The sequence below is a fragment of the Rattus norvegicus genome, chromosome 15, assembly GCF_036323735.1.
Source record: "Rattus norvegicus strain BN/NHsdMcwi chromosome 15, GRCr8, whole genome shotgun sequence".
Classification (NCBI taxonomy): Eukaryota; Metazoa; Chordata; class Mammalia; order Rodentia; family Muridae; genus Rattus; species Rattus norvegicus.
In genome coordinates, this window is record NC_086033.1 from 18995110 (window position 1) to 19009761 (window position 14652).

The window sequence follows — 14652 nt, forward strand, 5'->3', positions numbered from 1 at the left end:
TATGGCACATAGAACACGGCCGCCATGTTTGGCTTTTGGAAGCCAAAGCCACTGTTTGTGTTTCCTGGTGCTTCTGTCTTGGGCCCCAGAGGTTGAAGGCCCTCTGAAGGTCCCCAACACTGAAGCACAGCTTTCCTTCTGCGGCTGGGACCACCAGCCTAGTTCACTTTCCTTCTCCATCCGTAGTATCATGAGTCCTGTGCGAAACAATGTGGGCAGAGGCCTGAACATCGCTCTGGTGAACGGTGAGTGACCCAGGAAGGGGACCTTTCACCTGCTGGGTCATCCAGTAGAACTAAGGACAGGGCAAGGCTGGACTAGGGGAGCGGCAAGTCTTACAGGCCTGACAGCCCTAGGCTCCTGCCCAAGAATTTACTGCTGCGGCCCACGGCTCCACCCTCAAGGCCAGTCCAGCTTAGACTGACACACATGAAGTCACGGTGGGCAGATGGCGGCAGGGTGAGGGTTGCATATGCTGAACATACATCATTCTTAACTTCACAAGTGTGAACACCAGCGAGTGTGAGCCAGGCCCTGGCAGGACACTAAGAGCAGCGACAAGGACAGACCTGGCTTCATGATCCCTGTAGGCATCGAAGTAAGGAGGCTGAGATGTGACAGGTAGGGAAGAAGTAATCACAGGAGGTTCCGGAGTGGGTGATGGCTAGCTACAGCTAAAAGCTCTCAGGAGAAAAGAAGAGACGCTCCTTCCAGGCAGCAGGGAAGGGAAGAGGGAAGGAAGGTCCCAAATTATTGAGACTTCCTATCTGGCCTCTCACAAAGCCAATGTAAATAATAATAATAATAATAATAATAATAATAATAATAATAATAATTTGTTAACAATACTAATAATAATTTTGTGATTATTAATATTGTGGTTAATGATAATAATAAATTGTTAACAATACTAATAATCGTCAGTGACAATGAAAGTTAACATGTTGAACATATACTATAGAGACTGGAACCCAGATTGCACCGTCCCCAAGTGGCAGCATCCTTACTCTACAGTGTCTCCAGCAGGTGTCTAGCTCGGGGCATCGGGCTACTCGTAGGTAATAATTAGCCAGAGCAGCAAACCATAACTAAGCGTGGCGCTGGTTCCTAACCTTTTGCTGTGCAGAGCTTCCTCTGAGGAACGGTTCAGACCATGCTACTCACCTCTACCCTGATTAGAAAACCCACAAATGAGCAGTGCTCACGGAGACTCACAGTCCCTTCCAAAGTCCCTGGGTAAAGCGCCATATGCCTCTGAGACCCTGGGAGGGCTTTGCCAAGATAAGCCCGCTCCCATCACAGGGAGCGTTGCTACCGGCCAAGGCTTCAAGAAGACACAGCACTGCCATGCCCTCTGCAATGCTGCCATCTAGTGGTGGAGGTTGAGACCTGTGGCTCTCCTCCAGAAAGCCAAGGGGTTTTGCACCAAAAACCACAAAAGCCATTCAGACTCTGAAAATTCCATGGCTTCCAGATTTCCCACTTATGCGAGAATAGTGATAACCATGTCCTTATGATAGTTTTGTCAGAAAGCATATCTAGTAAACTTACCGTCTCAGATGCATCCCATTTCAAACCAACACCTCACCAAATGTGTACAAAACTTGAGGATGAAATGCTGACTTGTGTGTGAGCAGCTGAGTAGTTAGACTGTTGTGTCATGGATGTTCAGCCAGTATGAGCTACCTGTCAAGCAAGCCTCGGCCCAGGAATTCTTAGCCCCCTCCTGAGGCCCTGCATGGCTCTCACAGGACCTACTTTCACTCAGTTCTCGCTCTGGTTTGAGGCTCTACACTACCCATGGCCCAGATCCAGCAAAACAGCAAGTGAGATGACTCACATTATGGGAAACACTAACTCTCTTCTCACTAGGAACTACCGGACGTGTGATAAGAAAGGCCAGCTTTGACATGTACTCTGGAGGTAGGCACTGCTGTTGGTACGAACGCCATGGGGGCTGAGCCCTTCACCGGGCAGCGACATTGCGGGCACGAGGATGGGAAGATTGGGGGTCAGCCCACTGCTTTGAGCACCTTCCTAGGGTCTGAGCTAGACGTCAGCACAGATCCTTAGATGACAGTTTGAGTACGGTAGTTTATCAGACGCTGATCTCAAGAAATGTCCGTGGCAGGTCAAAGGAGTGGGACAGGAGAAGAAAAATAAAGCCAACCTTTGGAATTAAAGAACCGTCAAGGGGTTGGGGATTTAGCTCAGTGGTAGAGCGCTTGCCTAGGAAGTGCAAGGCCCTGGGTTCGGTCCCCAGCTCCGAAAAAAAGAAAAAGGAAAAAAAAAAAAGAACCATCACACACCATGTCAGGCACAGCCCAGAGGGTATGCTTGAAGCTCCGATTCCCCATCACTTCCTAGCAATTCTCCCTTACCCTCAGGGGCAGGAGGGCTCTTAGAGGCCAGGCAAAACTCCAGGCCAAGAAACGTCATGGTTAGCATTGGTTCCAAACATACATGTACCAGCTCTTGTGCTGAGGATGAGGATATCAAGCCCTGGCACCTGCTCAAGGCCTGCTAGGGAGAGTGCTCTATAAAAGTCCAAGGCTGTAGTGATCTCTGGTGGACCCAAGCATAGGACATAACCTCCAAAGGTCTGGACAGGACCTTTGAGAGGCGCCTCCCTCCCCATCTCTCTGCAGATGCTGCTTCTCCACATAAACATGTTCTGTTCTTTTTTTTTTTTTTTAACCCTTGTGCATGTGGCTGATTCTTAGGACATTACCTCCCTCTTCCTTCTTTAGCACAACAGACAGAACAGGTCTCCTTGGGCTGGAATCTGGGCATCCGAGTCCTGTGAACAGGTCTGACTGCCAATTTGATGCTCTATGGAGCACCTGTAGTCTTGACGTTCTTAATCCTTTCCTTTCTGATCAGCGGTCCTACATTTTTTTTTATGTTGCACTGAACTTCACAAATTATGTGGGCAGCTCTGCTAACAATCCCATCTAGAGGCATGCATCGCTTGCCCCAAATTATCACATGTGAACTTCAAAAAGACGCCATGCCCAGAGCCGTTGCTCATCCTCATATATATGCCACAAGACCTGAGAGGGCTGGGTTGTTCTGTTTTGGGACAGAGATTCATGAAGCCCAGGCTTCAAACTTCCTGTGTAACCAAGGATTACCAGCAATCTAGACAGTCTGTGGTAATTCAGAAGATGCCATGTGATTTTGGACCGTAGAGATCTACAAATTCTGACCCTCCTGCCCCTACCTCCCAAGTGCTGGGACGGCAGGCGTGTACCACCACACGAGGTCTATATGGTACCAGGGATCCAACTCAGGTCTTTGTGCATGCAAAGCAAGTAACCTAGCAACTGATCTAGATACCCAGCCCCACGCCAGGGAACTTTAAAATGCCAGTGTCTGGTCACCACTTTGAGCGAAGTCCCCTTATTATGTTCTCTCGTTTTCCTGCCCCAGGACAAATGCAGCAGGAACCCGCACCACCATCTACTGCCTCCATCTGGCTGCTAGGCTCCCATCAGCCAGGCCCACGTCCTCTGTGGGTCATTAAGTAGTAGTGGAGAATTAAGATGACCAGCAGTCATTTCTCCTAAAGACCAGTGCCTCTTTTCTTCCTCCTCCAGAACCCCAACCCCTGCTGGACTTCCTCACAGAAATTCCAGATAGCACCCTGGTGCTGGTAGCCTCCTATGATGACCCAGGGACCAAGTAAGTGGGACCCTCCACCTGCTAAGCCACCTGGGGAAACAAACCGAATACTTCCACACCTGCATGCACTTCCCTGCTTTCCCGAAAGCCCCATGTCCCAGCAAACTTTCCCGGGAAAAGAGTCAGGGAAGTATGGGAAATGTTCTGGTGGTATGACTTGCCCTCCATTACAATGGTGACAGACTGTCCCCCTCCAATAGCAACTAGCTGGTTACAGAAATTAGAGCACAATGACATGTGTCATTATATGTGCACACAAGAAGACGCATTGCAAAGGATGGGGTGAAAAACATTAAAGACTTACAAGAATGCTCACGGTCTCGCTGTCCTGTTGCTGTGAAGAGACACCATGACCAAAGCTGCTTGTAGAATAAAAAGCACTTAATTGGGGTTCTGCTTGCCCATTCCAGTTTAGTCTATCATCATCGGGGCAGAAAGCATGGCGGCAGACAGGCAGGCATGGTATTGGAGATGAAGCTAAGAGCTACATCCTAATCCACAGGTCGAAAAAGAGAGAGAACAAGACTGAGCCTAGTGTGGGCTTTATCCTCCAACGGGGCCACGCCCCCTAATCCTTGTAACCCTTTCAAACAGTTCCACTCCCTGGTGAGTAAGCATTCAAGTATATGAGCCTAAGGGGGCCGTTCTTATTCAAACCACCACACTCACCCTCCAAGGCTGAGTAAGATATACGTGTGTGTGTGTGTGTGTGTGTGTGTGTGTGTGTGTGTGTGTGTGTGTGTGTTAGGCTGCGAGATGACCCAGTAGATAATGAGCTTGCTGAAAAAGGATGGAGAGTGAGTTCAAATCCCCAAAACCTGTATCAGTGATAGGTAGACATTGTAGCCAGCCTGCAATTCTAGTCTCTGAAGGCCAAGACAAAGGATTATCAAAGCAAGCAGGCTAGCCAAACTAGCCATATCGGTGAGTTCTGTATTTGACTGAGAAACCCTGACTCAAAGAAATAAATTGGAAAAATGATTGAGAAATATTCTTGACATCAGCCTTGGGCCACAACACATACACATGCATAGGTGTGTGTGTGTGTGTGTGTGTGTGTGTGTGTGTGTGTGTATACATATGCATGTACACACTCATGCAATCATGCATGTACATATGTGGACACACATATTTGAGAAGAAGAAAAAATCCACCTGTGCTACATAACTTGTTATGGCTAACTGCATACTGTATTGCCCCATTAAAATCAGATCATTTAATGAATGTTGTAGCCAGCTTGACTTGGGTAAACACTCTTTTTTTTTTTTTCCTGGTTCTTTTTTTCGGAGCTGGGGATCGAACCCAGGGCCTTGCGCTTCCTAGGCAAGCGCTCTACCACTGAGCTAAATCCCCAACCCCGGGTAAACACTCTTGACGTTCATACCTAACTCACCTAACAACACATTTCTTAGACTGGATCCCATCACTAAACAACTCGTGACCATATTAAAATGTTTACGATGGTTCCTGCAAGGCAAGAAGGGTATGTCCCACCTCCTTTTTTAGTTCTTAACAAAGTCCCATGTTTCCTAGATAAACATGTAGTACCTATAAACAGAGCAGTACTGTTCAAACACATCTCTCGGCCACCAAAAGCTCTGTTGGGAAGTCTCAGACCCCTAGCCCAGTCCAGTGAATCCTGAGAGCCTCGGAAGGCAGGTGCTGCAGGTGCAGTGGAGAATGGGACCAGTCACTGGGAACCTTGCCCTGGTCCCACCTCCCAGCAGTGTCTTCAGCCTCACCCGCACTGTTCTCTCTGGCAGAATGAACGACAAAATCAAGACGCTCTTCACCAACCTGGGGAGTTCCTACGCCAAGCAGCTGGGCTTCCGGGACAGCTGGGTCTTTGTGGGTGCTAAAGACCTCAGGAGTAAAAGCCCGTATGAGCAGGTGGGTTCTTGACTGCCTCCCTGTCTGATCGAGGCACAGGAGGACAAGGAGCTGCAGGGGATGGAAGGACAGTAACTCACGTAGGCTATACTGTTAGTCAGGGACTCTCTACAGAACCAGCATGCAACACTGCCTGGCTGCTCAAAATTCACCTCAGTTTTGGGCAGCCCGACTATCCAAATTCCAGCAGGAAGCTACCTCGCAAGAGGTGGGTCATGTACAAGTACCCAAAAAGAGAGGACAAGTGGAGAGAGGGAGGCACTAAATTGAAGTGGAAGAAGGAAACGCAGAGATAAAGCCATGTTGGGGTAGGGAAGGATCAGAAGCTGAATGGGTAGCTTCCAATCCGAGCTATGACCTTGACAAACCTGTATTCCCCAGTCCTTTCATCTCAGCAGTAAAGGGAAGAGTTTTGGGGCTGTGAGGCTTTGAGTGCCCTTGGGAGCTCCCTATGGAGACTGTGACGACCACCAAGTACTAGACAGGAAACAACGGCACCCCAGCATGTGGAAAGAAAATACTGAACTCTGTGGCCATGGCCTGGGGGTGGCCCTGAGCATGGTCTAGGAACTCCAATGTGGAGTTTGAAGAATACTCACAGGATGGAGGGGTAATAACCAGAGTTTAAAGGCCCCGGAGAAATGTTAGACCTTCTCCCCTGTTCTGTACACCGCAGTCTGGAATGATCTGAGAAACCTAAAAAAGCTAGCCTGTCCTTCCCAGCACCACCCAGATCCCAGGGTTAACGATTCCACTCAAAAGACACTGTAGACTCAAAAGGAAATGCCAGGGTCCCATAAGGGGCATGTGCAAGAGAATGATAGGATCCAACCTATAGTAAACACTCCCTATGCTCAGGCATATGCCAAGCAAGTTCCTGGCTGGGACCCCTCTAATATGCACAGTGAACCATGCATGTTATCTTAGCATATGTGTGAGATAACACGGGCTCGGAGAGCTCAGGTCTCAGGACAACTCTGAGAGGCTGCAGCACACTTCTCACGGAGGTTCGCCCAGTGTTACAAAGATGTCCTTGTCTCTCAGGAAGCCTCGCTGGCCAAGTGCAAAGAGCACCAGGGAAGAGAGCTGGGAGGCAGAGTGGATCCCTGTGTGACACTGAGACTAGGCACAGCAACCCACGTGTGGAGACTGTGAGGTGCAGGCAGGGCTGAGAGGACAGTGCGGAAGCAGGGCTGAACTCTAGGAGGAGCGCCGCTGGGGCTGTCTCCTAGCCTGGACAGTGATGGCTCATGTACTTGTGATTCCATAAGGCGTATTCACATTAGAAATGAGTGGGGTGGCTTGAATTAGTAACTTCCTCCATTAATCCTCTCTCAAAACACTCCACAGAGGAGTATATCCAGAGGAGTATTTTACACTCCTAGACACTTTTCTGTCCGGCTAATGGGCCATCAAAATTACCCATCACCCAAATTTAGAAGTCAGGCGTAGTTCAAGATGGCCTAAGCTAGGAGAAGAAGGGGAAGCGTGTCCAGGGCCTCCGGGCAAGAACGCAGGGCCTGGACTGGACTCCAGCATGCAGCACAGTGGGTAGAGCTAAGGCTGCACTGGCTAAACGGGTCCTTTTTCCTCCTAGTAAGGAAGTGTCCATGCTCAAGAAAAGCAGATGACCATGAAGCAAGTCCCCAACTACACCCTAAGTTCCCATACTGGTAGCACATTAGAGAAGCCACATGATTTCCCCCACATAGTGACAGAACCTCTCCATGCCTCAGTTTCCCCCACAGAACGAAGCCATGACAGTATGTACTTCCCAGGGCTGTTGTGCAGATTAGGAACAGAAAGCAGCTTGGGGCAGTGCCAAGCATGCAGCAAATGCTTTTCCACATTGTCACTATCATGATTTGGGGCTTTATGGGAGGTTAGTGGGGGCCTTGGAGAAGAGCTACAGCTCCCCAAGCTCTCCCAATCCTTGACGTTCCCATGGGGTATAATAGGCTCTGATCCCACTGCTGAGATCTTGAGCAAGCCGTGGTCCATCCCCCAAGCTTCTGGCCCCATCTGTAAAATGAAGCTGTGGCAGAGGTAAGTGAGTCCTCCGAGAGCTAAGGGACAACGCAAATGCTTTCTCCGTGAGTCCTAGACAGCCATGACTGCTCACTGCCTGAAACATCTCTCTCTCTTCTCCCTAGTTCTTAAAGAACAATCCAGAGACAAACAAATATGAAGGATGGCCGGAGTTACTAGAACTGGAGGGTTGTGTTCCAAAGAAAGTAATGTAGGATGGCCACGGCCCTTCTCGCCTAGGGAGTTGACCAAAGAAACACCCAACTGACTTGAGAGCAGAACCCAGGAGTGCTGGGTCCATGCTGACAGGAGCCGACTGGGAGGAAGAAAGGAGAAGCCATATGGGATGCTCCAGTCATCCCTGCACAGTGCGACTCACTTCCCCTCTAAGGAAGCAACAGTCCCCCATGGTGAGCAGCTTTAGGACGGGCAGCCATGGGGCCTGTGGAACCAGCTGTAGTGGAGAGAACAAGCCCCTTCAAGACTGCCCATAGTTGTCTCCGGGAGGACTAGCTGCCTACCCTTACTTGAGCAAGATTAAATTCTATTTTTGCTGATTTTGGATGCTTCCAGTCTCTCCCACTGCTGCGGTTCTCCCTGGAATGTAATGTCTAGCCTCAGTTAACGTGGGTCCTGGTCTGGACAGGTAGGGGACAACTCATTTGACAGCTAGGATGGTGCCTAGTTTCCTGGGATTTCAGTGGGGCAGGGAAGAACTTGGTTCCCAAGACGGACAGGAGCAGAGAAACCTAGAAGACAGGGTGCACAGACCATCATCTTGATGTGCCCTTTTAAGGCAAGCCAGCACTAGAGCGAAAGAAGAAAGGGAAGTGTCTCCAGTACTGAACAGGAATCTAAACATCTGCCTGGCTTTGGGGTCCCCAGAGGCAGAATCTGAAACAATCACCCAAAGACGGGCATTGTGTTTGGGGTAGGGGGCAGCCAATAAAGGGCGTTATCAACCCTACTACTGGACTAGACTAGAGTGGACGCCCACCAGGAACTTTGGGACTCTGTAGAGCGCACACTGTAGAGATGGCAGCCTTCAGATCTTGAGAGATGGGGGCGCTCATATACCAACACTACCCAACCATTTGGTGAGGGTGGGCGCTGGTGGTGGTGTGCATCCCTGGGCACTTCTTGTCCACCCTGTGTAGGGACTAGAGGCCATGTGTGTCTTCACAGGGAGTAGTCAGTGGCCAAAAGATGCCAGGGCCGGCTGCCAGTAGACAAGTGGATGCACTGAGAGGACGAATAACCAAAAGGCACGCATGGTGATAAGACCATGGGGTCAGGATCTCTGAGAGGGTCCAGTTCCCAGGTGCCAGATCAGTGGGTCCCAACCCCTTTGGGGGTCATAAACATCCTGCATATCATATGTTTGCATTTTGATTCATAACAGTAGCAAAGTTATAGCTATGAAGTCTCATCGAAATAATTTTATGGTTAGGGGGACATGACAGCATAAGGAACTATGTTAAAGGATTGGGTCAGAGCCTCAGGAAAATTGAGAACCACTATTCAGGATCAGATCCTAGAGGGGCTCACAGAATTGTGTGCTAGAAGAGTTCGAGCTTTATTGGAGGGAAAGCCCCAGTCTCCAGTGATAAGTTTCTTAAGTCCTGGGCACAGGGGAGAGTTTATATATGACAAAGGCCTGGTGAAGAAAAGAGTTTGGGGACCCAGACCAGCGGCTATGGTAGTGTGAGACACAAGCCCCAGTGTGAGAGCCTTGAGCAAGCTGAGCTGAGGAAGCGAGAAAATGCCCACTCAGCCACTCCAATAAGCCTCTATGTTCCAGACTACCTTGTAATGTCTCCAGAACTCATAAAAACGCCTGTACCCCCACCAGTATAATGTGTCAGAGTGCCACCATGGGAGTAATGGCAGCCAGTTCTCGTGAACACCTTCCTAAACACATTCCTGAAAATGTTTATTTACAATGGGCAAAGATTCCCTACAAGATTTTAAAGGAGCCAATAAATTCTTCAAAAAGTGAGTTCATGACCAGAGTCTATTTTCAAAGGACCTGGGAGGCCATCTGGCTGTACGTAAGGACACTATACACACTACACAGTGCACCAGATGAGGTTAAGACCATGTAACCAGCTCAGAGCTGAGAAAAGAGGCTTCCAGGGCTGAAGGGACTTGGGAGGCAGCAGGGGAGGGGGGACAGCCATACCACACACAGATGCGCTCACCTGTGTTGGCTTCGAATGGTAGCATCCACCCGAACCCCTCTGTAGAGCACCTAGAAGTCTGCTGGCAGCGGTGGGCAGAGAGATGTTTGGATGAGCAGACCTGTGAACAAGGCCTGGAGGTTTGGGGGGCCACAGGGAACTGAGCCCCAGTTCTCTGTGCCAGTCAGAGAGCTTGGACCTGGGACAGTGGTGATGTGGATGTTTAAACTAGATGTGGAACTGTTAGGTCTGCAGTTTTTATAAAACTCTGTTACATAGCGGCAAGGAGGCTGAGAAGCGGCAGAAGACGATGGGCTAAGTCAGGAGGGGCCCTGCAGTCGGTCTAATTGAAAAAGTAAAACGGAAGAGACTTGGTATTGACTTGCTCGTTGCTATGGACAAGCCTCTAAGAATCTCTGCATGCTGCTGGTGGGCCTCGGAATTTGAGGCTTGTATGGGCTTCCTGGCTCCCTGCCAGTGATTGGCAGGCTGTATTGACCCTAAGAGTGATGCTTAGGCCAAATGTGGCATGAGCTCTCCTGAAGCTGCAATTGCGATTCACACCAGCAGATGGCAGCATAGGAAGGACAAGGTGCTCTGGCTCTCCATCTCTTGGAAAGCAGTTGAACTGGCTGTGTGGATCTCACCAGAACGCAAAGGACTCATCACCCTTATTGGCATAATGATAACAGCAGCACCTTGCATCTAGAGAACTTCAGACTCCTACAAGCTCTGCCCAGAGCCACACATCAGTGTTTACCTCACTTCACCCTCAGGCTATCTTGGGATAGGAACCACATTATTCCCTTACACATAAGAAGGTTCAGAAAGGTCAAGTGTCCTGCCTAGACCCACACAGGTGAAGTGTCTCCGAATAAGACCTGGAATCCCACTGTCTCCATCACCACCTGAACCCACCCTTCAGATATCATCACCCTAACTTCACTCTGAGGTAAATGGTTCTCTCTGCCTCCTCTCTTCACTGGCTCTCCTCTCCCCAGTATGCTCCTGAATGACTCTGATGTCATTTGAAAATTGCACAGAACCTTGGGGTCAACATCCCAGCCCTATGCCATTGTAGCTTTGGGAAGAATAGAAACCAGTTGGTTGCATGGTTTGTGGTGCATCTTTCTCAAGCTCACCCCGTCTGTGATCCTGGCAACCTCCCACTGGTTACTGGAGAGGAGTAGATATTTACCTCTATCCTGTAGATGAAGGGCAAGAGTCAAGGGGGTGTGGAGTCACCCAATGAGAAAGTACAGGGGTTGGGGATTTAGCTCAGTGGTAGAGCGCTTGTCTAACAAGCGCAAGGCCCTGGGTTCGGTCTCCAGCTCCAAAAAAAAAAAGAAGAAGAAGAAGAAGAAGAGAAAGTACAAAGAGAGACCCAAAATATCTGACCCTTGGCCCTCTGTTTCCCTGGGACAATCCCGTACCCGCTGCTCCTGTGGTGTGGTCTGGAAATTGCACTGGGTTCTTCTGCCCAGAGCTGGGCTTCAAAGACCAAGAGAGAGCTCAGTCACTAGACACCCATGCAGCCTGTAAACCCTACTTCAGCAAGAGTCCAGAGAGATGAGGGAAACGTAATGAGCCCGTGGAGCCTCTCCCCTCCCGCTTCTCCAAGAGCCAAGCCAGTGGATAATTACAAGACGGTTGACCAAAGAGTGTGACTTCGGGTCGACTGCTCTAGCAGATGGCCATCTGGGCCCTTTGCAACTCTCTCCCAGCAGGAAGGAAGCTGAGCCTATGCCAGACTGTGCTGGAGAGAAAAAGAAGTGCAGAGCAAATGTATTCGTGTGGCCAGAATGTGGGCTGGAGAGAATACAGCACAAGAACTGTGGAATTAAGATTTGTCATGCATTGATGTGTGTGTGTGTGTGTGTGTGTGTGTGTGTGTGTGTACATTGTGTGCTAGTGTATGATTTCATGGGTGTGTATGAGTGTATGTGTGTATGACAGTGTATGTTGAGTGTGTGAGCATGTGTATGGAGGTTGCATAGATGTGTATATAGGAGTGTATGTGTGAGTGAATGTGTGAGTGTGTATGAGTGTGTGTGTGTGTGTGTAAGTGAGTGGGTGAGTACATTGTGTGTTAGTGTGTGATTGCATGAGTGTATATGAGTGCACGTGTGAATGAATGTGTGTGTGTGAGAAAGTGAGTGAGTACATTGTGTGTTAGTGTATGATTTCATGGGTGTGTATGAGTGTATGTGTGTATGACAGTGTATGTTGAGTGTGTGATCATGTGTATGGGGGTTGCATGGATGTGTATATATGAGTGTATGTGTGAGTGAATGTATGAGTGTGTATGAGTGTGTGATGTGTGTGTGTGTAAGTAAATGGGTGAGTGAGTGCATTGTGTGTTAGTGTGTATACATGGGTGTGTATGAGTGCATGTGTGAGTGAATGTGTATGAGTGTATATGTGTGTGACGGTGTATGTTGAGTGTGTGACCATGTGGGGAGGATTGCATGGATGTGTATGTATGAGTGAATGTGTGAATGTGTGTGAGTGTGTGATGTGTGTTTGTGTGTGTGATGTATGTACCCCACAGATGTATTCAGTGTGTGTGTGTATGTACCCTACAGATGTATGCATATGTGGGGCAGATGTTAATAATATGATTTCCAATGTCACCGTTCACTTTGTTCTTGAGACAGAGTCTCTCACTGTATGAGGGTTAGAGGAACAAAAGTGATCAAATGAATCTCTGGTAGAATGATATATAACAAAGCGGGATTCATTATAGTGGCTTACAGGCTGTCGTGGTGGCAATTCTTGTTTTGTCAACTTGATCACATCTAGAACTACCCAAAACCCCAAAGTGGAGGGCACACCTGTGATGGAGTTTTGCTTAATTTGAAGTGAAAAGATCTGCTTCTAATCCAGATCTTGAGGTGGGAAGACAGACCTTAATCCAGATCTTTTGATCTGAGAAAACCCACTTCTGATCTGGGCCATGCCTACTGCTAGAAACCTACATAAGGATAGGAGGAAGGAAGCGTTTGCTCCTTGTCTGCTTGTTCTTGCCCTCACTAGCAAGCCCATTCCTCCACTGGCATTAGCACCTACTTCAGGAATCTGGTGTCTCCTGAAGGCCAACTGAGATGTCCAGCCTCATGGCCTGAATGGATTAGCTGGACCACAGCCTGCAAGTCATTCTAATAAATCCCCTTTCTGTGTACAGAGAAATATTCATTCTGTGAGTTCTGTTATTCTAGAGAACCCTAATACAGCTGAGTTCTGGCTCATCCAACAATGGCTGTCTCCCAGTGGAACAACCAAGAACCTAGTAGTTGTTCAGTTCATGACGTTGGATTTCTCAGCTGGTCTTCAGGACTTAAAAAAGAAGGTTCAAACCCAGAGAATGGATGCCTCAGCAGCAAGACAGATGAACTTGTCATCAAGAGTGAGGGCAAGCAGGCAAAAAGCAAAGGGCTTCATGTCCCTTTTGGCAGGCTGCCATCTGAAATGGGGATGGGGGTGGGGGAGGGCACATTTAGGGTGGCTCTTTTAGCCTCAGATGATCTAGATTATGGGTGTTTTCCCATCTCAAATAATCCAACCAAGAAAAACCCCTCAAGGATGTGTCTAACTGCTTAAGTGTTAGTGGATTCCAGAAGTAATCCAGGGGAAAGTCAAGTCACACCGAACCAGGAGCTACTCCAGCCCCCAGGATCTCCCCACCTCTGCATCCCATCACTGGGTTTACAGGTAAGTTTACATGGGTGCTGGGGCTCCAACTTAGGTCTTCATACTTGTATAGAAAGCACTTTACCCATTGAATCCACCCCAGTCCCCGTCGTGACCTCTTTCAGAGCGTGAGGCTTCGTGGAACCCACTCCATACAGACTGTTTCAGTAACTCTACCATCACTGGGTGGCACTTAAGCTACTACAATGGAACCAACACTGTCCTAAAGCTAGGGAGAAGCCAATAAGTAAGACGGGACAAGTCGATTCCAGACGAGAGAGGTGAGTAAAGCCCACAGAAATATTTCAGTTGCTAAGTGCTATGGAAAAACACTGACCAGGGAACCCAGGAGATGACTTCACATGGGAAGCCAAAGAAGGCTCCTCCCAGGAGGTGGTGCCCTGCAGTCAGGGTCTGAAAGATGAGGGAAGGAGGGAGGAGGGAATACACAGGCAGAGTGAGAACAGCAAATGCCCTGTGGTATAGGGCGGGTTCTGTGGAACAGACTCTTGAGGAGTTGGGAGAGGAACGAGGGTAGGAAACAAGGTTCTAGAAGCAAACATGGCTTGATCAGTCTTCCCCGTAAACCTGGAGTGGGGGTGTTTTCTACAGCTGGCCCTCTACCACCAAACATACTGTAAAATCACCTGCATGTACTTTGTGAAACCCATTCCACGCCAGGCTCTGTTCTCTAGGAAGTGGGCAGCAGCAGGATTTCCCCTGTTCCACATCTTGGGAGAGCTGCTGCAGTTGAGGCGTTAGCTACCTGAGACTCACTAGTTGGCACAGAACTCATCACTGTTATCAGCACAGCAACAGCAGCGCCTCGCTTCACGGAAGCTTCATTCCAGAGTGACACCTCCTTCCATTCTCAGCCTGACAGGACGGGGCCATTGTAGGCCCTCCGGCCCATCATACACTGCTGTTATCTTATTTCCCTTTGATTTAGAGAAAGAGCTGCATGTAGCCCAGGCTGGCCTTGAACTCACTACGTAGCTCACTCAGCGTGACCTGAATTTCCTGCCTCTACTTCCTGGTGCTCAGGTGGCCAGCACACACCAGCACATCACTTTCAGTCAGGGCTGGGGACTGAACCCAGGTCTCTGTGCACTCCAAATTAGCTTCACCTGCAGCCCAAAGGATAAGCTTATAAGTAAGTGGCATGATTTAACCAATATTT

General features: G+C 49.0%; 1 protein-coding gene and 1 long non-coding RNA gene across 11 annotated transcripts in view; one reads left to right on the forward strand and one right to left on the reverse strand.

Annotated features, from left to right (window-relative positions):
* Positions 1-8167, forward strand: part of Fam3d (FAM3 metabolism regulating signaling molecule D) — a 33540-nt gene extending 25373 nt beyond the window's left edge. For 8 of the 10 annotated variants that reach the window (XM_006251752.4, XM_039093091.2, XM_017599610.3 and 5 more), the window contains 5 exons: positions 187-245; positions 1873-1923; positions 3600-3684; positions 5448-5574; positions 7728-8159. In XM_006251752.4, coding sequence (XP_006251814.1) covers positions 187-245; positions 1873-1923; positions 3600-3684; positions 5448-5574; positions 7728-7817 — 412 coding nt within the window. In that variant the 3' untranslated portion in view covers positions 7818-8159. Of the gene's footprint in view, positions 1-186; positions 246-1872; positions 1924-3599; positions 3685-4186; positions 4291-5447; positions 5575-7727 lie in introns of those variants that run through there. The other 2 variants (NM_001106027.1, XM_039093094.2) reach the window with 2 other exon arrangements.
* LOC120096928 (uncharacterized) overlaps positions 1-14652 on the reverse strand; it is a 74264-nt gene that overhangs the window by 23115 nt on the left and 36497 nt on the right. The gene's annotated exons all lie outside the window — the stretch shown is intronic.